The 26,101-nt window shown below is 44.7% G+C and overlaps 1 protein-coding gene across 1 annotated transcript in view; it reads left to right on the top strand.

The window, feature by feature from the left end:
• LOC144136740 (ATP-binding cassette sub-family G member 1-like) overlaps positions 1–20,296 on the top strand; it is a 60,590-nt gene extending 40,294 nt beyond the window's left edge. Inside the window, exons 3-13 of the mRNA XM_077669316.1 lie at positions 2,656–2,773; positions 4,121–4,307; positions 9,585–9,730; positions 10,554–10,677; positions 12,866–12,980; positions 13,374–13,513; positions 13,879–13,980; positions 15,006–15,174; positions 15,615–15,715; positions 16,361–16,516; positions 17,473–20,296. Of these exons, the coding sequence (XP_077525442.1) occupies positions 2,656–2,773; positions 4,121–4,307; positions 9,585–9,730; positions 10,554–10,677; positions 12,866–12,980; positions 13,374–13,513; positions 13,879–13,980; positions 15,006–15,174; positions 15,615–15,715; positions 16,361–16,516; positions 17,473–17,817 (1,703 nt within the window). The 3' untranslated portion in view covers positions 17,818–20,296. The remainder of the gene's footprint in view (positions 1–2,655; positions 2,774–4,120; positions 4,308–9,584; positions 9,731–10,553; positions 10,678–12,865; positions 12,981–13,373; positions 13,514–13,878; positions 13,981–15,005; positions 15,175–15,614; positions 15,716–16,360; positions 16,517–17,472) is intronic.
• The last annotated feature ends 5,805 nt before the right edge of the window (positions 20,297–26,101 follow it).

The raw sequence follows: 26,101 nt of genomic DNA on the forward strand, positions 1-26,101 counted from the left end.
AATTCATGTGGGCGTCCTTGGTGGCATTGAGAAAAAACAATCATGACAGAGAAAGCACGCACCCAGGCAGAGATGTAGCAATCCGAACGACGGTGCGAGAAGCCAGAACAAGCAGCGTAGGCAAGAGAGAAGGTTTGGAGGGAAAAATGAGAACAAATAGCCGGCTTGGTCGTTAGGATCATCAACGACGTTTCGGTGACACCCCTTCTTATGTCCTTCGCTTGGCGTCCTTCGTATGGCATAGTATAGAATAGCCGGAGATAAAGGCGTTAGTCGCAAAACGAAAAATAAAGTTTCGAATAATGGTGCGTAAGCCTTGCTTTTTCTTTATTTTTTATTTTTTTTTTGCTAGCAGCAAAATTATAGGCGCGAATACCTCTGTACCATTGTTTAGCATATAGGTTTAATGCTCATAAAAAGAGCAGAACCTTTCCAGCTACGCATTAAGGTGCTATTGCACCATAGAAGCTTCTGAGAAGTTCGGAGCGCACACACCTGCATAGCAAAATCATTTGCGTTCTATGACGCAGTTCTTTTTTTCACGTTCATTTAGGAGTACAGTTGCTGCTGAAGGCACACTGTTTGTTGTTTCTGAATTCCTTCCTTTTGCAAATACCGCTATGCGTAGAGCGTTCTGCATTATGTAATCTGCCTACGCATACCTTGCTCAAGTCGAGGACGAGGAATGAAAGGAGTTCAGGTGAAATGACGTTTAAAAGGAAATAATTTAGCAGCATTTAATAATTTCTTTGCCATGGCAATGTAATTCTAGTGCAAATATTGGTTTCTGTTTACTTGCGCAGCTTGTACTTGTGTTTTGTTCACATACCTGAGTATAAGAATTTAGTTTCGAAACATCTTTCACATATAGGGTGCTCAGGTCAACCCTTGCGACTTTTAAAACTGTTCGTCTACACACAAAAACTCAACACTTTCAATGCGATGTTGGGAATTCGATTTTCTTAAGCCAGACTGCTCTAATAAGCTGCGCCCACCGATTCCTGACCGAGCCGCTGTGGTGGCTCAGTGGTCAGGGCTCGGCAACTGAGCTAAAGGACCTGGGTTAAATCCTCGGAGCGGCGGCTATGTTTCGATGGAGGCGAAACGCAAAAGCCGCCTGTGTGTCGTGCGATGTCAGCGCACGTTTGAGAGTCTTACGTGATCTAAATTAATTCGGAAGCCTCCACTGGGGCGTCCCCCGTAATCCGTGTGTCACTTCGGGACGTCGAACCCCAGAATTCATAAACAAGCTCATGACAGTTTGTGTAACTTCGCGAATAATATTTTCTTGACACCTGACGTTTTCGAGTAACCTGAGGCAACCGTTCTGTACTATTATTAAGCGCTATAGTATATTACAGATGATCTGGTAACACTACTGAGTGGTAAAACTAGTAAAGTGCTGGATTTGGCACTATTACACAGCTGCAAAAATCCAAAAACAAGAATATCAAAACAACAATATCAAAGCTAATGTGACTTTAGCAACCACTCTGCAGCGCCAACTAGCAATTTTCCTGTTATACACTGGTAAAACGTTGATGCCTGTATTGTCTGCCGAGTAGCCTAGCAGTGCAATATTTAGCAATGACCTAAAGTAGTGTCGCAGTACACTGTTTACGCAAGCACCGTTTTGGGGGCAGTTATTTGTAGAGCAAGCCGAGCCAGTGCTGCCAACATAAATCAATAGATTTGATGCGATGCTTTTTGATACTTCAATCAACCAATTGTTTGCAGAATGAACTACCACACTTCAACACTACGTGAGGTGCACTTCATAATAATTGTTTTTTTGGGGAAAGGAAATGGCGCAGTATCTGTCTCATATATCGTTGGACACCTGAACCGCGCCTTAAGGGAAGGAATAAAGGAGGGAGTGAAAGAAGAAAGGAAGAAAGAGGTGCCGTAGTGGAGGGCTCCGGAATAATTTCGACCACCTGGGGTTCTTTAACGTGCACTGACATCGCACAGCACACGGGCGCCTTAGCGTTTTTCCTCCATGCAAACGCAGCCGCCGCGGTCGGGTTCGAACCCGGGAACTCCGGATCAGTAGTCGAGCGCCCTAACCACTGAGCCACCGCGGCGGGGCTGAGGTGCACTTGAAGTGCATTTATTAGCAGGAACAAGGCACAAGCGCTTCTAGTTTTCTTCGACGCCACCACGTGGTACATGGCGTTGAACATTCCCGAATAACGCGCTGACATAATCCTTGATCTAAGAAAGACCGAGCGGCTGCATAACAGAGCGTGATTAGCGGCAATTTCTGGGCACTGTCCTGAATTCCTGGTAATGTAATAACTCACAACAGGTAAACTTGTTGTAGTTGGTAATTAAAACAAGTTGCTGAAGTTCGCCTCTCTGCAGTTTTTTGGCCTTGCTTTCGGACTGCTGATGCACATACGTCACAAACAGCTAGAGTGTGCAAGGGACCTGCTTTGGCGCATGCACACGCTACCATTCCAATGCGCATGGCTTCTGCCGTGCCGCATAGGAAGTCATAAACAAGAAATATTATTACTGCTGGAAAAACCAACATAACATATGAGAAAATCAGTGGAGAGTGGGATCGTAGTTTTCTGCTAATTTCTTTCAATCTGCCTCTCGTAACGTTTATTCGCGAATTAAGTACCGGTTATTTTTTTCCCGTGGACGCAGCCACCAAGACGCTGGTGGACAATATGAGCGGTGTAGCCCGCCCGGGAACTCTCACGGCCATCATGGGTCCCTCGGGAGCTGGAAAAACCACGCTACTCAACCTCCTCAGCGGATTTTAGTGAGTAAATGCAGCGATTCATTTTTTTCTTTACTGTCTTATGATACGGATTACCTTTTTTTCTTGTTTCATGGCACCAGAACTTTCCAATTACACCTTTTCTTCTACAGTCGCTAGTCATGTAGCAGATATATACACTAGGCTTCGAAATCTAGTTATGTGAATGAAGTATTGCGCAGTTGTATCGGTTCTCAATGAGATTTGGTGCTAAAAGGTAACTGAATGAACTGCTGTAAAACAGCAGTAAATATACCTGCTTTCAGCCCAGAAGTAAGGTACCAGTGGCGTGAAAAATTAAGCCTTCACGAAGACCGAACTTAGGCTGTTCCGGTCTACAGCACTGTGATGCCATTTTGGTGTATAATTCCTTCAATATGAATCCGCTAAATGTGATTCGCGATTTTTATTGAGTTTTATACAGCCAACTTGGTCCGGTGCCCTGTCTTTCAGCGAGATTTCTGTTAATGCAGTTGTCAAAGTTTATGGCATCTGTCCTTGTTTTTTCCTATTTTAAAGAGCGCAGTTAAAAAAAGTAATGGTAGATCGCCTTTTATTACTCTCAGGAAAATTTTGTTGTAAGAGGGTAATTTCAGCAACGATAGCACATTTGTTCCCCATAGGTACACTTGCGTTACCGTAGGCCATATTTTGGGCCTTAAGTTACTGCACAGCTTAAATGAATCTGAAATGCGTATTAAACTATGTGGGAAACCAGAATACAGTGTCAATATTGTTTGGCGCAAACACCTTTTAATCTCACTGCGTTAGTGATATTCAATCAGCAGAGTGAATAAAGTAAGCTGTAAATGTGACAACAAATATTTTTTTACGACTGAGGCAGCTGAAGCATATAAGGGCACTACATCGGACTCACGTGAAACCTAAGTCAGTTAAAATATCACGAAAATGATGCGGTCGATTGACAACCACGACACAAACGCGTGTCATGCGGGGTTTCCTGCAAAAATACATAATAATAACATTGTTAATTTGTTGACGACTACAAATATGATATATTAATGTTTTTGAAAAATAACAAAGAATAGCAGATACCATGTATTTTATATTCTACACTGAGGCAAAGCAGTGTACACAGCGAAAAAAAAAAGAAACTGAGCAAGTGACCAGGAGAAGCATTTTATGTTGACATACATTAAGCGAACCTTCACAGGTGCGATTTTTTTTATCCTTGCTTCAATCTCTACACTTTCTCTAACTGCCTGCCATATGCAATTTATCACGGGGGCTGATTAGCCTGCAGCCATAATTGCAGCGACAGCGTATGAGATCGTCGATAAGGCGTAGTGCGTTATACGCTTGTCTCTGCGCGCTCTCTTCAACTTGCAGCGAAACGGGTTTCGATGGCGAGGTGCAAATCAACGGCTACGTCCGGGCGCCGCACCTGTTCACCAAACAGAGCTGCTACGTCATGCAGCAGGACCGGCTGTCGCCCACCCTCACCGTTCAAGAGGCGCTCACCATGAGCGTGGAGCTGCGCATGCCTCTCCTCGACAAGAGGAGCAAAATTGAAAAGGTATACGCCCCCCCCCCCCCCACCGCCCACCCTCACTTCCCCCCACTACCTCGAGCTAACATCCACTCAGCACCATTATCATCATTAGCAGAGTGGAGTGGAAAACGCACACATGCAGATACGCAAAGCTGAGGTACAGTCTTGACAAGAAGTGCTGATGTCGCCGCAGTTGTGGCTGAAAGAAGGAGTTGTGCTCTGCTATCGCTTCGCTGCCAATCAGCGGCGTTCGCCGATGACGAGGATAAAAAGGGCGCAGGAGAAGCCCCGCCCCCTTGGTAATAGCGCCGGCCTAAAGCTATGTAGTGCGGTGTTTCTTCTGCATGCTTGTCTGTCGTACCTCCGTCGCGTGAGGCTCACTTCCCAATCGTTTAGGCAGCCGCATTACTGATTGTAGTTATTATTCAAATTACGCTTCTGGCGAGCTCTTGCATTTAGTTGTTCCGTTTAGATTCCTCACGCTGCAATGGAGAAAACAGCATGTTGCCTAGTCTGTGGGGGACTTAGCGTCGCAAAATAATATATTAGCCAATACTTGCAAGCGCGCACGGGACAGTTCCTCTTGTCGCAACGTCGGCACTGGACTGAGTGCCGGCACTATTGTCAACCTCAAGTTGTAGGTTTTCCAGAGAAGCACGAAGAAATTACGCAGCGCTCCTTTCCGCGAAACGTCATGACATTGGTAGGTGTAGGCTCTTGTGTTTACAGACCGCACTTGTCTTTCTTGAGAGAATGTGGTCAGTGCTTTCTGCACAGCGACACAATGCTGACACTGCAGCAGACAGCACCCAAGTGCACGTTAATGTGGAGTAACACCACTGGTATTGGTGGCAAGCCCATTAAGCAAAAGCACGCTGAAGTGATTTCATCGCTCATGTTTCAATGTTATCCAGTTATGTTAGCTTGTGCATGCTTCTGCCGAAAAAAAACCTAGTTTCGTACAAGGCACCAAGTATGTGGTTTAAGGCACATCTGCGCCGGGATGCTCAGGCTAGCAGATTATGATGTGCGGTTTTAAAATTGCAAGAAGCGATATATTTGTATATTCCACTCTACCCTACGATCGCTAGAGCCGCAGCACGCAAGCCGACAACGGCGGGCCGTGACCTTGAGAAAAAAGGAGTACGACACTGTGCCCACACAAGCGCCATTTATTGGTACAGAAACAATGAACATCGTACAGCGACAAACGAGATGTTTCTCGGAAGGTTACGCTACAGAACCAATGACGCCCGACTCGCCAGATTAAGTTACGGGCGAATGTTCGCACGGGTCAGGGATGGGCGACGCCGACGCACCGGTGTCAGGTGGAAGGAACTCACACGAGATTCGTTCCCGCAAGGCTGCACTCCGCCGACGAAGAAAGAGCGGTGCAGCTTGTGGCCGACCGCGCTTCCAGTTACCCGAGCCTAAAGCTCCAGATCAACTTTCTCTCGTGCCGGCGTTGTGCTTGCAGCGTAAACGGCGCTCGCTACTCAGGCACAGGCCCTTTTCATTGCTAACTATCGTAGCTAATCAAAGAAGGAATGAAGGGGGAAGGGGGGGGGGGGTTCGTTTGCAGAGGAATGGCCCCAGGCGAGTCCTTACAAGGATTGCTTCAGAAATCCAGATTTATTAATACCTTTTACTGGTGTGGGCGCTGCCGTTAAATCTCTGCAACTCGACTGCCGCCCGAGATCACCCACTGTAATCCAACGGTGTCGATTGTGCCAGGGAGCTGAATTCATAAACGCTTATTTTTTCTTAATTGCGATGGCACACACTCCAGCGTTTGAGCCCTGTAGTTTAGGAGAGACACTTGCTCCTCTACCTTGTTACTGTCCATGCCTTGACAGTGAGTAAGGGTGCATGGAGTAGCATTCCGCTTCTTGGACTAACGTCCTCTAATGGAGGTCATGATTCAGGGACCTTGGACTCAACATTCATGTCCCATAGAGAAATCATCAAGGTGTTCGTCGAATATATAAGATACACTGGCTTGAGCACCGGGCTTTGTATCGAACTGTGGGTGTCCTTTGATTTTATAGACTAATGAATATGGGTGCGCTCCGAACAGGGAACTCAATTGAAGTTTCTTTCTCTCTTCCATTTCGCCCTTTCGATCACCTCTACACATGTAGCGCAGCCAATTGAACATTGCTTGATTAAACTTTCTTTCTTTCCGCTCTTCTGTCTCTCTCGCTCTCTCAAGTCTTTGCTCATATGTAAACCAAAGGTACGAGGTGAACATGATGTTAGAAGCGGAACTTGAGCTTAGTCGACTAGCAGTCCTCGAAGCTCAGTTATGATGGTTAACGTGCTCATATGAAGTTTCCGATGCCAGATTCCAGCGCAACACTTTTATGGTCACACATGCTCAAGTGGAGCTCTGTATGTACGAATATGCTTTCCACATTTTAGTATCAAATCCGTGCAGTCAGTAGTCAGCACAGTATCTTCTTTCATAAAACTAACAGATTAAGCTGGATCGATATGCTTTGATTGCTGCTACGACGCTAAAGTTTCGCTTTTTCAAGCTTTATGTTGCAGCCTGGTAGGCTAGTTGGTTTAACATATTTGGAAACAGCAGCGCACATACGCACACAAAGTCGTTTGTATGTGTGGGAGTGCGCTACTGCTTGCAAGCTCCCTATGTCTGTGGGTGTCTTGTACGTGTCCGAACGCAGCCGCCTGAATAGGAGTATGCGGGAAGGTACGCGGAGAGTATGCCATAAAGTTAAAGAAAAACACGCTTAGACAGCACCAGGCCTTTCTGTGCGAAGGCCGTATCTAGGCATCTTTTACCAGGCAGACAGAGTGCATGGCTACAGCATGAGCAGCTAATAGGCCGCACTGATTCGCCTTACGAAATGCGGCAGCACATTTGTTATTGGTTTTGTGCTTCCTTCTTTTGAACCGTACATATCTGGCACCGAAGCATATAAATGTTGAATGATGCCGCATTCAGTTACAACGTTGTGTCTCTTCTTGAGTCTAAGCCAAGAACGCACTTTCTGTCGTGAAGCAACCTGTCATTAAGCTGTGCATCTGGGTACGGGGCTCTCGGAGGAAAAGAAGCGGCGTTCAAGGTATCCGTCGCTGCTTCCAGTTACCCCAACAACGCAAATGTGTCCGTAGTTTGGACATTTGTGACGTCAGTCTGTCGTTTTATTCTGGGATAAGATCCCTGCATACTGTCTACACCACTATTTTTGTTCTCAGAATCAAGGTTGAAGTAGTCTGCGAATAATCAGCAGAAGCTCATAATTCATTTGGCTTCCTTGCAAGTAAATTTAACGAAAACGATACGTCGTATCTTTTCTAACTAAAAGGTTTGCGATACTCCAAACAAAACTTTCACGTGCTATATGACACACCATCCATTCACTGCGGTATGCAGCGGCATTTCGCCAAGTTCTCTCACAAGACGTTATTTTTGCTTTAAGAAATGAACTTTCAAATCGGGCAAAGCACCGTGAATTTGAAATAGCAAGCAGCAACTTGCTTTTTCGGGGTTTAGAGCGATCCACAAGCTCTGCGTTCCCCGCGGCGGTCCTAAATAACTATTCAGTTTTTATGGCGTTCGGCATGTCGTGCTATAAAAACACGGTGAAAACCTATCAAAGAGCACTTTTGAAGACAGCATACGTGATTCAAGCAAAGGATATGAATGTTGGCGCGGAAATCATCTTTTGATCAGGTGAATGCGCAAACTTGCTCCGCTGCAATTTAAAATGAAGCGAGCAGTAACTACGACTTTGCATAATTTTGACTGCCAGTTTATAAGAGGAACTTTCACTCCAAGGTTGCTCCGTAACAGCGTCGTGGCGACTTTCCATTTCTTCGAGGTGTGTCATAGGTAACAAGCTGAGAGGGCACATGTAGATGTCATTATAAGCTCCGAAAATGTTTTGTAGATTAATTTCTCTGAATATGATTAAGTTCTAGTAATGATACTCATTGGTTACTAAAGCTGTTTGGCTTTGCAGACATTTTTATTTTCATTTTACACACTCGCATTCCTTAAGACATAAAGTGTGCAGTCCATCAGGATTATTATAGTGTGCATTGTCATAGTGTTTTTTGGTGATATTTGGTGGAAGATATTCACTCATCATGGAAAGTCAATAGCGCCTACATAGTGGACAAGGCAGTATGAAGCGTATGTGAGAAGTAAATTCTAATATAGCATCATATTTACTAAGAGAAAAACAGCAGTAGATTGCATTAATTGAAGCTACCCAGCCATCGGGACTCACCCGTTGTTCTTCTTAAAATATGTGCGCGGTAAAAATGTTTGAGCGCATGCGAAGAAATTACCGCAGGCAGTGACGGATGCGAAAGGCGACGCAGTTGAGGAAGACCCCATCACTCACTCTGTCTATTTTTCTCTCGCTCCTTTGTAGGCATAGCATTCCTTTTATCAGTTCTTTGTACACTGATCACTAGTCACTAACCCCCCCTCATATTATTTTCAATATATCACAGAAGTGTGGCGATCTCACGCGCCAGAATAAAATACAGAAAAATATGCCCCCTCTCTTCTTTTAAATAAATATCAACACTAGCTGCCAGTGTACGCACGTTGAACATTGTATACATTGTTATGTTTTTCTCGTTTTATCGTTATACTTCGTCTTTATTGTCTTGCATTGTTGTTGTTTTTTGTTGTTGTAGTTCTACTCCTGTCTCAATCACAACACTGCAGTTACTTTTTGATGTACTGATATTCAGAACTTTCGGATTGCTTAACGATTTCTTCATTCCTGCCCTGTGTGCCCTGTTGTCGTCCTGTCTTTTCGTGTGTGTTATTGCAGCTCCTTGTTTCACAAGTTAGTATGCCGCACAACAGGCACTGACCTGCCCTTGCGGCAATTTTGCACTCAAGTTCTCTAGCATAAGTATATCCGACGCAGGAGTAAAAGTTGGCGTTACTTCAAGGGAAGACGCTGATGAACAAGACTAATGCTCATCGTATTCAGAAAAAAAAACACTCCGCGCAAAAGACACGGTCAGGGCAGGGAACGAGACTAACGCAGTTGCGAGCCTGCCGTAGTCCGGTTTCTTCTCTGCCTTTTAACGCAATGCTTTTGTGAATACGTTGGCTTGATTTTATTTATTAGCATATCACGAAGATAAACAACAAAAAGTTGAGCGACCAGCTTCGCTCTACATCGGCCAGAGTCCGCATCAGTGCAATTGCGTGGATCAATGATATCGGCGAGCAGACTTGGGACATGGGAAGCAGCTTGTCGGATATCATTTTTGACGTCTTCCTCGTACTCGCGACTCGCTCCGCAGGTAAACCACTCAATTTCGGGCTGGGGCCTCTACGAGTGCCGCAAGACAAGGACATGCGACCTATCGGGTGGACAGCGCCGGCGGCTGGCTATTGCCCAAGAGCTCGTCAACAACCCGCCGGTGGTTTTCCTGGACGAACCTACTAGGTAACACGCGCTCGCACATACCAGAAAGCGCCACTTTCCCTTCATCCTGTTTGTTATTTTTATTTTCCTAAAACACGTTTCTACGCATCTTCGTTGCTTCATTTCCTTCATTTGCAGCTTGTTTGCAAAAAGTCAGAACTGAACACGTGCGCAATTTCTTAGTTTGCTGTTTTTCATAGGTTTGCAGTCTGGCACAAATTTAATAGTTTTTAGCGTTTCGCTATAATTACAGGTTGAAGAATCAAATGACCACTTTAATATTCTGTCGCTTACAGAGCGGCTAAGTTCGCTTTAGCACGAAGCCCAGTCGGTTTTTTTTTTTATCAGGCGGGGTTTATTTACCTATTTATTAATTTAACTTGTTTTTATGCAGATATCGTATTCCTCAAATGCGACGTATGAGGTGTACTGGGGAGAGGTTGCAGCAGGTTATCACAGCATTACGTGTTTTATTGGTTGCAAGATGGAGACTAGCGCGAAAAGCACCGTATTAGGAAGCCCAATATTAGAGTGCATCTTAATAGTGCATCTCAGATGCATCCTGAGATGCAATAGTGCATCACAGGAGCAGAAGGGATGTTGCCATCCTTCTCATCATACTGTTTAGTAACATTCGATTATAAATCAATATCAAGAGCTCTGTGAAGACTCGGCTCGATATTAATATTTTTGCACTCTCTGTTAAATTTGAATCTACATTTTTCTTCGCTGTACCAAAGAAAATGTGCAGCCATGAACATGAGCCATGAACAGAAGCTGTGAACATCACGTTTGTTTGTAACTGTCATCGCTCATTGCTCATTCCAATCTTTCTTCTGCGCAGTGGTTTGGACAACGTATCTAGTCTTCTGTGCATCCAAATCCTCAAAGAGATGGCAGTGCAAGGACACACCGTTATCTGCTCTATACACACGCCAAGTGCCAAGATTTTCTCCCACTTCGACATGGTGAGTTGAGACACGGGCTTTTACAGAAATGTCCAGCTAGCAGAGTTCGTGGTTTTTCCACGCATCTTGCATTGCACTTACACCAACCGGCAAACTCCTAAACCCCGAACGGCGAGAAGACATTTCTTTCTCTCCCCTGCGTAGCTCTGCTGCTTGAGTATCCCGTGTGCCGAACATAAATTTCAGAAAGATTCGACATGCTGCCTAGGGTGCAAACACGTCATTCTGGACGTCATGTGGGTTTACTGTCCATCCTCATTTTGGCGCTTAGAGTGTTAATTGCGTTCTCAAGGTTGTAATCCCTGTTAACCCACTGCCACGGCAGAGGTATTTCCAAATTGCCGTTTATTGCGTTTTCCTCGCCTTATCTGCTACTCTAATAGATCCCCGCTTAACTCTTCTTCAGGTTACACGTCCTACAAAAGTTCATCCCTCTTCTATATTGTCGACTAGCGCTTATTCTTCTGCCGAAGCAGTTTTCTCTATCTTAACGATACACCTGACATTCCGTATCCATTGCTTGCTGAACTTCCTTCAACCTGACCTGAAGCTTCTACGTAAGCTTCCAAGTATCTTTTAAAGCGCTAAAAGGGAAGGGCACATTAAGTCACATACTTTCCAACTGAAACACATTGCCAAGCAATATTCATTACTTGGAAGTCTCCCCAAATGCTTTCCTGCTTACTTTCGTTGCACTGCTAACTTGAGGGCTCCCAGAGGCGAGAGGCTTCATTGAAGATGACGGTTTGTCGCACGTCCTAATGCTGGACGTCGCGCTTGTGACATTCTTCACGCGAGGTGGTGTCCGGTAACTAGTGGTACTGGAAGTTTTTGCCCGTTACGTTGCAATGCTTTCTTTCGCCAAACTTGCGCTGTTCCAGCAACTTAGCCTGCCTACATCACTACGCATGTCATTCAATGTGCGCCAAATATGCCAGAAACGGTGTAGGCAGGGAAGGGAGGAAGACACGGGCCGGGGGAGAGAGCCGAGTTTAAGACATACGTGTTCGGTGCGGCGCCGGAGAATCTTGGGCTGCTGGAGGTTTACCCTTAACGAATAAGTTCGTGCACAAGGACACCGGAATCGTCACGCACAATGAATTCGTGCAGCAGTGTCATGGAACAATCGTGATCATGACTGCAATTTTGTTAATACAGTCGGCTGTTTATTACGCGTTAAATTTTCATGTTGAAGAAAGTTGTTGAAGGTGACATTTCGACTCGCTGCCCTGAAAGTTAGTTCCGTTCTGCTAGGAAAATGCGGCAGGGATTTTTCTTTCTGCACTTTCACCTCGCGGTCGTGGCATAATGCACACACGCACGTACCACAGTCACATGTTTCTCGTTTTTATGCTGACTACCGTGAAGTCAAATCCACCTTCTTTTTCTTCATTGAAGATTTTTTTATAGCGTACACAAGTGGGGCAAATATTTGTTGCAGATTATTAGAGGAACAAATATTTAGCATTAAAACTAAGTACGTCGTCGCTGAAAAAAATTATATGCAGCAGGGTGGCACATTCGCAAATGCAACCGGCCTTAAAATCAAGAACTTCATCCCAGTTGATAAATTGAAGCCTTAAAACGAAAATATCAGACGCTACCAAATATCGCCAGCGATTTTCTCGCATTAAGTTTAGACCGGAATATCTAGATTTCTCGGTGCATTCCAAGTGTGCGACGAACTCCAGCATTAGTTCATCAATGCGCGGTGACAGGTCATTGCCGCAAACCCCATGCTATGATGGCAGCACATGTGACGGCGGGATTATATAATGGACGTCTCGTATATTTGATACACCATGGAATGATTTTCTGCTTTTTGGAAATCATTCCGTAATCTCAAGACTATTTTTTTTCAATTATTATCGCTGCTGTATAATCAGTGTAGGCATTAAACACTCTGTAATGAGCCACAACAAGGGTGCAGTATAATAGAGCTAGATTTTGTTATCAGGTAGTTATTCACGTCGTTTCTTTCTCAACGGATGGTAGACGTATAACCAAGCATTTGAGGGCAAGAGGATTCAGTTCCATATGTGGCAATGTTTCCACTATCAGAAGTGCCCGTATACAAGGCAAAACTAAGGGGATATTCAAGGTAGATAAATATTAAATGACTGCTGGCAGTGTAAAGGTTACTCAAGACCGGCTCTCGCTACAGGAAATTTTCTTTTTCGCCTTTCAGCTCTACATGGTGTCAAAAGGACGCTGCATATACAACGGCCCAGTGGAGGATCTCGTTGACTTCCTCTCCAGGCACCAGCTGAACTGTCCGCAGTACCACAATCCTGCAGACTACGGTGAGCCTGCTTAAGCAGGAGTGTAGTATTGCTCAACACCTCTTGCTGAACCCCGCTTCTCCCTGCATTCGACGGCAATCCTTTTTATACGTATGTTACTGGCATTGACTTCCACGTGAAACTTTTTATGGTGCGTCGTCAGAGCATTCGTGCTAGAAACAAAAATGATACGCTTAAGAGATATGCTGTGCATATCTATATGGCCAATTCTTTTTTCACTTTCTGACATTCACTCAAACATCCAAGCGGATATTGAATCTTGCAGTATTAAGTCGTTGAATATGCTGCCATGATAGACCACTATAAGACCAAAGTAAAATAATCAGTGTAGATAATTTTGATCGTTTCATATGCTCATGTTTGTTGAGCATTCATCTCACTTATTCCCAACAGTTTCCGAGGTAGCTGCTGGCGACTACGGCGACTTCACTGAGGAACTCTCTAAGGATTTTGAGAAGCCGCTTCCCGAAGACAAAGATGCGAACGAGGACAGGCGAAGAACGAAATATGGTGGAAAAATAATGTCTGAAAAAGTAAGTACCCGACCATGCATGAATGAGGCTTTGCTGGTCACTGCCTTTGATATGGCCGTTATGACTGTCTCTGCTGCTAAGCTGGCCTTGTATTCAAATTGTTACGTAAATCAGAGGCACCTCTTATTTGTTCTGATTTTATGGGGCCTTTGAAGCAAACTTGCATTTAATTCACTGTCGGTTTACAACACTAATAGCAGGCCACTACTTCAAGCATGAAACGACATGCGCTTCCCGGCGCCTTTTGGACTGTCTGCCAATTCGTACAAGATAATGCAACAAGCTGAAAATTGCTGATGAGCAATGTGTTGAACAACATCTTGAACTTACTGGCAGCTGAATAAATGTGATTTTTTACATTCCAGCACACGGCCGAGGCAGAGAAGCTTTACACCTTTACGACCTCCAGCTTCCATCAGCTAGGAATCTTGCTGAGGCGATGTTGGCTCTCCATTGCAAGAAACAAGGTTAGTGAAGCGTTTTTAATAGTATTTCATCAGTGCGAACGCAAATTAAATTTTTGCTGCTGACCTTGAAATAGTTTCCAGATGGCATCCTAGTGTTCAACATTAACGAGAGTGTGTGCCGTCGCACGATAAAAGCAGGAAAGGAACACGGCGTGTGGTGCAAAATCTGCGTAAATTGAAACCGATGCTTTCCACTTGAATAATCGCTGCAGTTGGGGCCGCGGCGTCTAACAAATGGTTTAAAACTGTTCATTGCGTCATAACACATACTGAACACGTGCCGAAAATCCGATTGGGGGTACAGGTGTCATTCCGTGCATGTCATTCAGTATAGTGAGTCGTGAATGTAGTTACAATTGATGACCTCTTTTTTTAACCTCCTGGCACGTATGACATATTAAGAAAAGAGAGCTTCAGCAGTCGAGTGTAAAAATAATCTGAGCGTGTTTATAGTAAGGCACCCACTCTGCGATTACATATATAAAATGAACTTGCGAAGTATGCTGTATTCAGGTCACGAAAATTTTATTTCGCACGAGCTCTGTGAATTATAGCTGCGATCGCTATGAAAGCACATGAGTTCATCTCAGGTCAGTGCTTTTAGGAATCATAATTTTTGCATGGTTTTTTATCCGGAGTTTAACGCTCTATAGCTGCACGTGAGCTACGATACAAGGCGTAGGGGAGGACTCCAGATTAATTAAGACAACCTTGATTCTCTTACACTCACTGACATCGCACAGCACACGGGCGATGGAAGCCAACTAAGCCAACTCATAGCCAACTAAGCCAACGCTGCGGGAGGTTCATTAATCCTCTTTATGTGGAAGTAATTTATGATTTCCAGTAGCTTCAGAGTATAGGTAGCAAAAAGTGCGCGCATACCATTGGGTTGGTGTGAAGCACACGCATGTCAACTGCTTCACCAGAGCTCGGAATGAAGTACACATCATCACTTTTTTGCGATGATGGCATGTGTGTTGGAAAGGCAGTCTTCTCAGCCTCTTGATATGAAATTCTTGCAGGTGGCCACCCCCTTGAGGTTTGCCGCATACCTGGCCTTTGCCATCATGATGATCATGCTCTACTACGACATCGGCAGGAAGGCGTCCACCGTGATCAACAACGCCAACATGTTCTTCGGCATGTGCTGCATCGTTATGTTCCAGTCTATCCTGCCAACGGTCATCGTCTGTAAGTGCTATTATGAGATGTCCTCTTAACGTGGCTTTTTTGATGACGCATGTGACTGTAAAAAGATGGCGGCTTCAGGGTAGCACAGCCTAAGCCTAAAAATAATCCACATAGCCTTGTTTAAGAAACTCCAAGACACGCTGCATGCTCCCGCAAAAAAGTTTAAGTTGCTCTACATTTCAGAACAAGACTGAGTTAAATTATGGTTCTTGACAGCTAAAATATATATTATTAGAAACATTTGCTACAGTTAGTTGCCGGTAAAGTCTTTCTGAAAGAGAGATTGCCAAACAATCAGTTAATCAGGACAAACAGCGGCTCGCGTCAGTCTTAACCTTATTTAGCCGCTGCTCTCGGTGATTTTAGAGGCCTGGTTAATGCGGTAGGAATGTATGCTTTGTGTTCAAGTCATCCTATACAGACTATTCTTTCTTCCGCAGTTCCCATAGAGATTTCGGTACTGCAGAGAGAACACAGGAACCGATGGTACAGCATCAAACTCTACTATCTGGCTCGCTACATCACGGAGCTTCCGTTTTTGGTAAGTTGCTTATCTCGGTAAGAGTCATGACTTGATGCTAATTCTTTCGAGCTTTATCTGATTGCTGATAACTAGCCTTACCACACCTAACTTGCTAGAATTTTCAGTTACAAACGCACAGGTTTATAGGCACATCCACTGGCGTAGTGTTTCTTCACATAGCGTTATCTTAGCAATAGACTTATCTCCAAACAAAATAAAGACTTCCTAACACATTGTCTTTGCAAATACACTCGAGCATTAAATTAGCAATTGCACATTGGTATGCATGAAGAAGTATGCTCTTCAGAGACTTTTAATAAACTACCGTAGCATACGTGTTGAAATATTTCTATGGCAGCAGTTGGTTACGAGTTTTTTGGGAGTCAACGCAGCCCGCATGCCTCACTAATCGTGGTTGCTCAGACAGGCAAGACTATTCGTTCAAAGGCTTATGTAACGTAACAAGATTCACTTGTCGCCTGAACCACTTGGCTCAAATGCCTCATAATCCAAGACACAACTTGTACCGATTAAATGCTGCTATATAACTCTAAATGGTTGTTCTCTTTCGCCTGCCCCATAAAAGGCAATCATTTTTGCTGTTCACTTGCAGCTGTTTTTCAACAATACGTTTTGCACTGAATAGCGTCCGTTCTGTTGCAGACAATCCCTGTGATCATGCTCATAGCGCTCATCTACTATCCGACATCGCAACCGCTGGAGCTGTGGCGGATAGCAAGCCTCGCCCTGTTCAACATTCAGCTCTGCAGCGCCATCCAAGCACTAGGCCTGATCGTTTCTGCACTCACCAAGCTCCAGGTAAGATGCAAACAGTGACTGAGTCAAGCCTTGAGCGCACAGTTACAGTCTCTTCAAATGACCTGCGAGCAAAAAAAAAAAAAAACACCGCCTTCTTTACGCTCCATTGCTGTCCTGATATGAACTTGGTACAAGTACGTTTGTAGCACACATGATCAAATATAGCTTTATACGTTCCTAATCATGTACGCAGGCTCGAAGATGCATTCTTTGGCATAGTTAAAATTTTTCTAAATATATTCTGAAACCACATAAGAGCATGTCAGCAAGAAGGAAAATGGAGTGGTTCTTGTGCACCAATGTAAGCGTGAAATAACTCACAAACTTTCTGGCACAATGCAATAGTGCGAAAAATTAGCAAAGAGAACATCATTTAGGCCAAATGGCACAGTATGCGAAGCGAATACAAGGCCAGGCAGCAGTCTTGTTTTCTTATCGATGATGATCGACATTATCTCATCACAAGCTGCTTTTTTCGTAATCTTAAAACGTAAAACCGAAACAACCTGAGGAAGAAAATAACTCAGATCAGACACTCCATGACAAAAGCAATTTAGCTGTTTAAGCCATATTAAGTTGCTTGCTTCTATTTGAGGACTCTCTAATCCGAAAAGTTAGCTTTCTTTCGTCCCTTGAGTGAAACTCCTCGTAAATGTGGTTATATGGTTAGAATTTCCACAGTAAAACTAGCACGAAATGGCTGACAAAACACTAACCTCATGACAGAGGGATAACGCTTTCGGGCACATTTTCGACATGGAGGAAAAGGGTAGCGAACAATCCCTTATTTCTGGGATGCTTGTTCAAAGCGTTTAAAAGATACGTCTAAGTCCCTAAAACTAGAGCCGAGAAGCCAAGAGCGCAACGTTTGCTGCCCGAGGCCTAAAATAATACTCCATCAAAAACTGCACTCCGGGCCTCAAAAACTTATCATCTCCTCACCTCTCTCTTTACAGACGGCGGTGTTCGTGGCGCTCCCGGTGGTGTCTCCTTTCTTCTTCTTCAGCGGCTTCTTCGTCCAGTCGCACCTTGTGTCGCCGTACATTCGCTGGTTGACGTACCTGTCGCCCATGTACTACGCTTACCACGGCATGCTGCTCTCAGTGTACGGATTCGACCGACCGGCGCTAAGTTGCGACGACTTCATCTGCCTCTACGAGGACCCGAACGAGTTCCTCCAGTTCACGGGCACCGCCGACAAGAAGTTCCATGTGCTTGTGCTCTCGCTGTTCGCCTTCGAGCTCGTCTTCCGCACGGTCGCCTTCTTTTTGCTGCGGCTCAGGCTCAAGCAGAAGGAGTGAAAGGCTTAGCAAGGAACATTTCCGAGGACTCGGTCATGGTGTTTCCAAGGCAGTGCCTCGGTGCCGACAAAAAAGTGAAGCCTAGGAGACGTGTTAGAAAGTGGCGCCTTGCTCAGTTTCGTGTTATTGTTGTGTTCGAATGCGTGTTCTTGTAATATGAGTTCATCTGCATTTTGTATAATCACCATTTATAGTTGGGTACATCAGTTTGACAAAGTCAGACTATTAGCACAGAGAGTATTGTCACCATCTAAATATGCCGCTAATTCAATATATTTACCAATTTCGCTCGTTTTTTCGCAACGAAATTCGGGTTTTCTTAATTAGTGACTTTTCGACTAGTTTTCATTTATTCTTAATGATTACGAGATAATTTATAGGGCTTGCAAACAAAGTAAGCGTTATCTTCAGCTATCATAATTGATCCTTGTGACGCCGCTGACTATGTACAGAAGTTTTTCTTATTCCGCGCTGAGGCGGTCTTCAGTGGAAATTAACAGTATGAATCTTGCTACTGCAGAGAAGAAATGGTAACGCCTGTTTCCACTAGCAGATCCATCGCCGCAACGAATAAGTGCCTGTTCAAACTTAGCTTGCTATTTACGAGCTTCCTTCATTTATTCTTTTTGTATCATGCCTACTTCCTCTGGTGCTTTTGTGCACTGACTCAGGTTCAACTGGGCATGAGACAGGATCATTTATTGCATGCAGTTCTCCATAGCCGGTGCATATGATTATGGCGTGGAGACGTAATTGTGACAGTAAGTGTTAATATTATTCATAGTGCTACGGATGATTTAACAAGCAAAGTGTGAGTTTTCCACTTATCCTGGCAGAATTTCGCTGCCAAAATCACAAGGTCGCTACCAAGCACAAGGTACTGGTTCCTGTTTTTGACAGGGGTTTTGGCACGAACTTCGGTCTACGCAAGTCCTTGTGTGCTGGTCACATACTGGCTGAAGGTGCGCGTGTACTGTGCCCGACTTCAAACATTTGTTGCAAGAGCTTTTAGTGGCATTTCATCCATTTGTAGCATCTCTTACAAGCTGCAGTACTAAGTGTACTGAGTGGGAGAGTAGTGTCTAAAAAACTCTTCTTTGTAACATAAGGCTTGTTTTTCTTGCATCAAAGACTCACCGTTGAGCTTGAGAAAATGGGAAAAATTTACTATGCGGTTAATGCCGTAGGAAGCAGGGAAACAATAAATAGTGTCCCAATCATAGTGTTGGTGACCGGCAGTGTTGGCGGATGGTTCTTTCATTGAACGACGCAGCTCGCGCCGTGTTACACACATTTACAGAATGACTGCGGCATCTGAGTTTCTGCTTTTTTTCTTAGGGCTGTCAAAAACGTTCAGAGCATGTTTTGGTTGTACTGTGTCTATGTGTACTGCACATGCCATGCTCTATGAGTACGATCAGAAGTATCGCTATGGCTTGTAACGCAAGCAGTAATCTCAGAAGGGCGATGGAGATTGCGTTCGCAGTGTGGTACTTGTTAGTTTTTTTGTATTTTCTTCATCTATTACTGTACGAGCGAAGTTTTTCCTAAACTGTCGGTTCAAGTTACTTCTGAACTATATGTTCCCCGACATACAGCTCTGAGCTGAACCACCTTGCGTGTGTGTACTTCAGCAACCATGCAGTTATTAACGTCCACCTCAATGCCATATTTCTTGCCATTCCACGGACGTAATTAGTTCGTTTAACACGGTGCACGACACTTACGTGAAAGGTGTTGATTTCACCTTCGCGATGTGTATGCCTCATCTTGAAGCCAGCTCCTTCACTTCAATGGCTCAATGTACTTGAATCAAACCACTATAGGCCTAGTACACACTTCATGTCATTGTATAGAATCTATTTTTGTGTTTTGCCATCTGTGTTCTTCTTATATCTTTTGTCCGCATTCATCGTACAAGACTTCATTTGACATGAAATCAATGCTCAGTTTTTCCTTTGTGTTTCTGCTTTGTCTTGATTTTGTTGGCTGGCATTGTTACATCATCCACCTTCCATTTCCGGAACATGTATACGTATGCCCTACTTAGTGTTGAAATGATATGCGCCCGGCCAACACTGACGTCAGGCGTCTATTTCAGTGTGGCTAGTGAATTAGCTAAGTAATGGAAAGAACTGGATAATAGGTAGACAGGAACTTGATGTTTGGCTTTCTGCTGCCTGACAATTTCAACGTGAAGCACATGCTCCAAAAACGGCGCTCAAGTGTGTCACTGGTACTGTATTCACAAGTGCCTAACTTTACACCTGTGACTTTAGCCGTGGAAACATTTTATTTACAAAGTGGATGTCATATGTGATCTAATGGCTGCAAGGATACTGAAGTAAGTATCGCATCTTTCTAAATAGCATTGTTGGAACTCCTGAAGGGAATCAAGTTCCTTTGCTCTGAACATGCAAACTTTACTCTCTGAATAAAAACGAGCAGGTTACAAGCTTGTGGCCTGCTTATTATCTTCAAACTCCAGCCATCACTCTATATGTCTTCTCTATTCTTGGCTTAATATTAGGCCTAGAAAAAACATAGAAAAAGAAAAATGTGGAACGACCCACTTTCACGTTCCACGGGGATAAATGTAATGTTTTATATATATATATATATATATATATATATATATATATATATATATATATATATATATATATATATATATATATATATATATATATATATATATATATATATATATATATATATATATATAAGCAGGACATGGGAACAAAAAATGTGTATTTCAACATACAGGAGAGGGACGCTGATGTAGGTGGGTGGATAAAGCAAATAATAATAATAATAATTGGTTTTTTTTTTGGGAAAGGAAATGGCACAGTATGTCTCATATATTGTTGTACACCTGAACCGCGCCGTAAGGGAAGGAATAAAGGAGGGAGTGAAAGAAGAAAGGAATAGGGGCCGTAGTGGAGGGCTCCGGAATAATTTCTACCACCTGGGGATCTTTAACGTGCACTGACAAGCAAATGTGCCATTCTGCGCTTGTGATAAGATGAGATAACATATCTTCCAACGAGATATAAACATGCACATTATTTTAACCTGGTTGCCACTGTCGTTTGCAATTGCATTATGTAGCAAATGTTCCTTTAAACGTTAACTCTTCTATTGTCCTTGAAAATCGGCCGGCGCATTTGCGGTAAAAATAGGAAAACATCAATCAGTGTAGCCAAGGTCAAGGTTTGCAAATTGCGCTCTTAAATGGCCACCTGCGGAGGGAACAAACTGGTATTCAGAAGATAGAAACTCGCTTCCTCAAAGCACGAGCCGCACCCCCAACACCGTCAAACTTTTGTGTCCACGAGAGGCGTTTTGAGGCAGCTACTAGGCAGAGAGTACCTAGTCCTTGACATTGAAAACCTCGAACAAGAACTGGAGGCGTGTCAGGGTTACAAAGGATGCGTAACTCAGGAAAACAGCGCAGCTCGAAGAGGCTCGAAATCGGTGGGCGAGGCTTCGGTCTGTTTCCTAAGCGCACTCGCACAAGCAGGTTTTCCTTGAGGGCTGAATAATGATGACCTGTTAACGAAAGGCCGTGGTGCATGAACTTGGAACGAACTAGAGAAAAACTTCAGAGGGGAATGAAAGACGTGGGCTAAGGAACGGATTGAAAATTATAAAAGAACGAGAAAACATGGACGCTTAATTGCGCAGGCTGAAAACACGGCGTTCGTTTCTTGCCAGGTTTTGTCCTTTATCGAATGAGCAACGGCTAACACCTTGAATCTAAGCTCTATTTCGAGCTATAATGACAAGAAACGTCCTTAGCACCACCTTTGCTGGGCTACGCTAAAGAAGCTACTATTGAAATATGCGGTTCAAACCGAACTACTGGCAACACAGCGCCCAAAAAATGCGTGTCTCTGTGTTTTAACTTTCGTGTAAGCATCGTCCGCTAATTCGCCGCAAGGACCAAAATACGCACGCGGTTCCTCGGTGCGGTACAACTGCATGTAAGTGGTGTGCTCAGTTTTTGCAACCGCAAGGTGATGCAATCTGCCATTTCCTACGATACTGCGTCACGATAAGAGAGTGAGGCGCAGCTGTCGTTTCCGGATGTAGCTGTAGGATGTAACGCCCTGTCAGCTGCCCCTCGTGGTTCGAATAGAAGGGCCTCGCTGTGGGGGTAATGACCTCATCCGGAAACCGTTTCCCGCCAGCCGAGTCGCACAGACGTGCCTAATTGCGGAAGTTACTGCGGAACTAATCTTGCCTTGAGCTTTCAACAGCCAAGTCACTCAATTTAATCTCCAAACAGCTCGTAGATGCATTTCCAGTGTAAGTGTTCGCGTTTAATATCCTAACAATACGAAAAATTGGATGATTAGGTTCAAGAACTCACTACTAAACTACTGGAAAGAATAACACACAGAAAGACGGAAATGTGAGAACGCTGGATATTCAACCACGTTTGAGCTCGGATAAACCGTACGGCATGGAAGCCGCGCGCGCATGCCCATACTGGTCACACGCTGTGTACAGCCTCATTTTCTATTGCGGAAAACTACACTGCGTTCAGCGATGCACGGTTGAAGTATGGGGAACCTGCGCTGCCAAGGTGACACTGCAATTGTTCCATTCGGTGACTAAAAACTGCTTTTGTCAGCCGCTTGGGCCGATGCAGACGCGAGAACACATTCTGCGCGATTAGATACCCGCGTTTGGCTGACAGCATTCATTGCCTAGCTTCTATAGGCGTAGCCCAGATAGCTGACGCACGGCACGTGCGCCTTCGACAGAGCGCGGAGGCTCACGCCAATAAGCGCCTGAAGGTGGCGCGGAAAAGTACTAATTGTACTACCAAAAAGTGCTTGCTCTTCTCGCTAGGCCGTGTGTTATTGCGCTGCAATCGGGACCGCAAACTTAAACTTCAGCGCAAGTTCCCCATACCACTGAGCACTCAGTTTCGTAGCTGACAGTGAGCAGTGTATCGTGCTTGGAAAAACAGAGGTGCGTCACCAATCACGACATTATCAAAGATGCAGTTGGACGAGTGCCATATAGCATCGTCCGTGAGCCTGTAAGACATTATAACTGCAACGTCTAAAGCTTTATAAGCAGACAACGATACACACAAATAAGAGTAACAAGAGTGCTCAGCGCACTGAATTAAAATTTGTTTCCTTGCAAACCTTGCGGCAGTGCTTGCGCATGAACGGTTCCAGATGTTACGTGCACGCGCACTGCAATTTATTCGTGTAACTTTCCAATACACCTAGATGGAAGTTCAGCTTTTTAGTAAATTCTTCGCAATTGTGTTTCGAGCTTTACAACAGTTTCATTTTTGTGATCGTTTAGTGCAGGCCACACCAGGCACGTGAGGCTCTGCGGTATTCGACCAGACCAGCTACTAAAATTTGTTAATTTCGCAGAAATTACAGAACATGAAATTAATGTAGACCTATTTATAATCTAACCGACTGACTGGTTTGCAATGGAATCGAGTTCGACGGCATTCTCTGCTGCATATTCCTCATTTACTCGAATAATAGTCGAGGAGTCCTATTCGCAAGACCAAAGCCTTGTTCGCCACTCAGCCGCCAGCACGTGTAACCGCCGATTCAGGCCCAGCACGCCGTAGTTTCCGTTACTCGTGCGCTGTAAATGGCATCTCTGTTCTCGACTCGCTGCGATGCCGTCGTGCGAAGCACAAAATAACCAAAAAGAAACAGCGAACGTCGAAAGAGTTTTGCAGCGTTCGATTATGTGTGCTTTCTCCCTGGAAAGTACGCGCAGTTTCATTTTGTTATATCTAGAGGGCGCCAGATGATCGCTCTGGAGAACGTTCTTGATTAAAATACCGAGCACTGGAAAAAAAAGTTACCACGGCAATGCTCATCTGTTCGGACTACTTCACTGGGGACTTCTTTCTTCATCAATTTGCCCCGTAATCACTCATTTATTGTTGCACGATCGTTTTGTTACCGCGGTTTCATTTTGTAGGCGCGCCATCATTGACAACAGAAGTTGTCTTGAAGCTTTCAGTGGCATCTGCAGCTTCTATTACATAGCTGTAACAGACGCTTGCCCTCAATGATAAGCCGCTATGCTAACAGTCTCTCGCTCAGCATGGCGGCATGTCAATGCGACGGTGCACGCACAACTGGGCCGATGCAATGCAGGACAAGTATAGGCGATAAGATTACGCGGAGACGTAGATGATTCATCAGCCGCCGCAGTGGCTCACCGGTTATGATGCTCGGCTTCTGATCAGAAAGATGCGGATTCGATTTCAGTTGTGGCGGTCGCATTTCGATGGAGGCGAAGTGCAAGACCCGCGTACTGTGCGACGTCAGTGCAAGTTGAAGAAGACCAGGTAATCTAAATTATCCGGAGCCCTCCACTATGGCGTCGCTCATAGCCTACTCGCTTTGGGACGTTATAACCCATTAAACTATAAACCAAATGTAGATAATACATCACTAGGTGATAGCTGCAGGACTTATAATTGCCTTGTTTTCTCGAACTACAACGCCCCCCGCCCCCGCCCCCCGCCCCCGCTTCCCTCCCTCAGTTATTTCCCTTTAAAACGGCTCTCCAAACCGTCCATGCATCGTGTTCCGATGATGCCGGCCTTTCTCGAGCTCACTAGGCTCGCACAAGATGCAGTTGTCGGTCATTCGACACAGACGGCGAAATCGTCTGCGGCGGCAGATTGGCTCATGTAAATCAGTACGAGCGCAAAACGACTACTGCAGAAGTTCTGTTCGGTAAGCTGTAGCTTACCTTATTTTGCAGCATCATTCAAGACACTAGTATTTCTGAAGAAAAAAAGATATACAAGGGCAGCTTGCTCCACAGAATACCTTGTGCTTTAATGCCGACGCAGCTCGGCCCCCACAGAAGGCGTCGAAAAGTGGATTCGGAATTCTCGGCGTCAGCGCGTGGCAGATATGCTTACGGAACAACAGCAGCAAGTTAGTCGTTTATCATGCTGTCATTTCATGCTAGTCTAACGAGGCAACCGTAGCCGGCTGAACAGAAATGCAGCGTCTCACGAATCAAGCGGCTGGGAAAAGTCGAAAGTGAGAATTTTTCTATGCGCAGTTAGTTCGGTGAAAATCGCTCAGCGACTCTTCTTTAGCAGTGAAGAAGTGCCACGCACAGCAATTCGCACCTTAAAAAAAAGCCGGTAGGGTAAATGCACTGGCTTCCCAACACGTCGGGCTCTCTGAAGAGGACATTTACCTTGAGCGCGATCTGATGCGGCTGACGCTGCGATCTTGACGCCTCTTCGTATACAGAGCTGCACAGGGCTACGATTTCGGCTTGGTCATCAGCGTTGTTCTCCAATCCGATTAGGCAGAAGAGTTTGACCACTATAACTCGCTCGCTTTCGACAAAGCACCGTGATTCCACACAACAACCTAGAAATCGAAGCACAGCACCAAGCGAAAGGACTACCGCGAACTGGATAGGACGGCCATCTTTGTTTGTGCTGTGGCAATGTTGCCAGACAAGTAACTTTATCCAGAGTTTTGAACGTGTCGAGAACCAAACTTCGAGAACCAGGTAAAAGTGAAAATATCTCGAAAACGGATGTTGAGAGCTGTCAATATTGAATGATAAAGATATGATAATTGGTTTTGGGGAAAAGGAAATGGCGCAGTATCTGTCTCATATATCGTTGGACGCCCGAACCGCGCCGTAAGGGAAGGAATAAAGGAGGGAGTGAAAGAAGAAAGGAAGAAAGAGGTGCCGTAGGGAGGGCTCAAGTCGACTGATTCAGCGCACCACATATGGGAGCTGCGATTCCGCGATTAGCAGCTTGTCACTGGAAAGGGCGCGCTTGAGCACTGAATGCGAATTCGACAATTCGTCCAAACGAACGCGCGGTAGAACAAACGAGAAATAAACGCCTTTACTTCGTTCAATTAGCTGATATTCTCTACGTTTGCAACATCGCCCATTTATGTCATACGTTATCTAAAGCCCCGGGCAAGGGGTTAAAGTGCCATAAAATTTATTCTCTCTCTCTCGTATCTCTATCTAGAATCCCTTGCACGGCTGTCTTGAAAAAGAAGGGGCATGTGAAACATTTTCGCAGAAACGCTGGCAGCTTCAGCCATAGTTTATGAAGGTTCGAGGGCGGACAGAAGGATGTCTGCGCTAGACTCGTTAGCGTCATTCGGTCCTTAGCTCTTCTGTGTTAGCGTATTGGCCGTCCTCCGAGTTCGGAGATAATAATTAATAATTGGTTTTGGGGGAAAGGAAATGGCGCAGTATCTGTCTCATATATCGTTGGACACCT

The sequence above is a fragment of the Amblyomma americanum genome, chromosome 6 (genome assembly GCF_052857255.1).
Source record: "Amblyomma americanum isolate KBUSLIRL-KWMA chromosome 6, ASM5285725v1, whole genome shotgun sequence".
Lineage (NCBI taxonomy): Eukaryota > Metazoa > Arthropoda > Arachnida > Ixodida > Ixodidae > Amblyomma > Amblyomma americanum.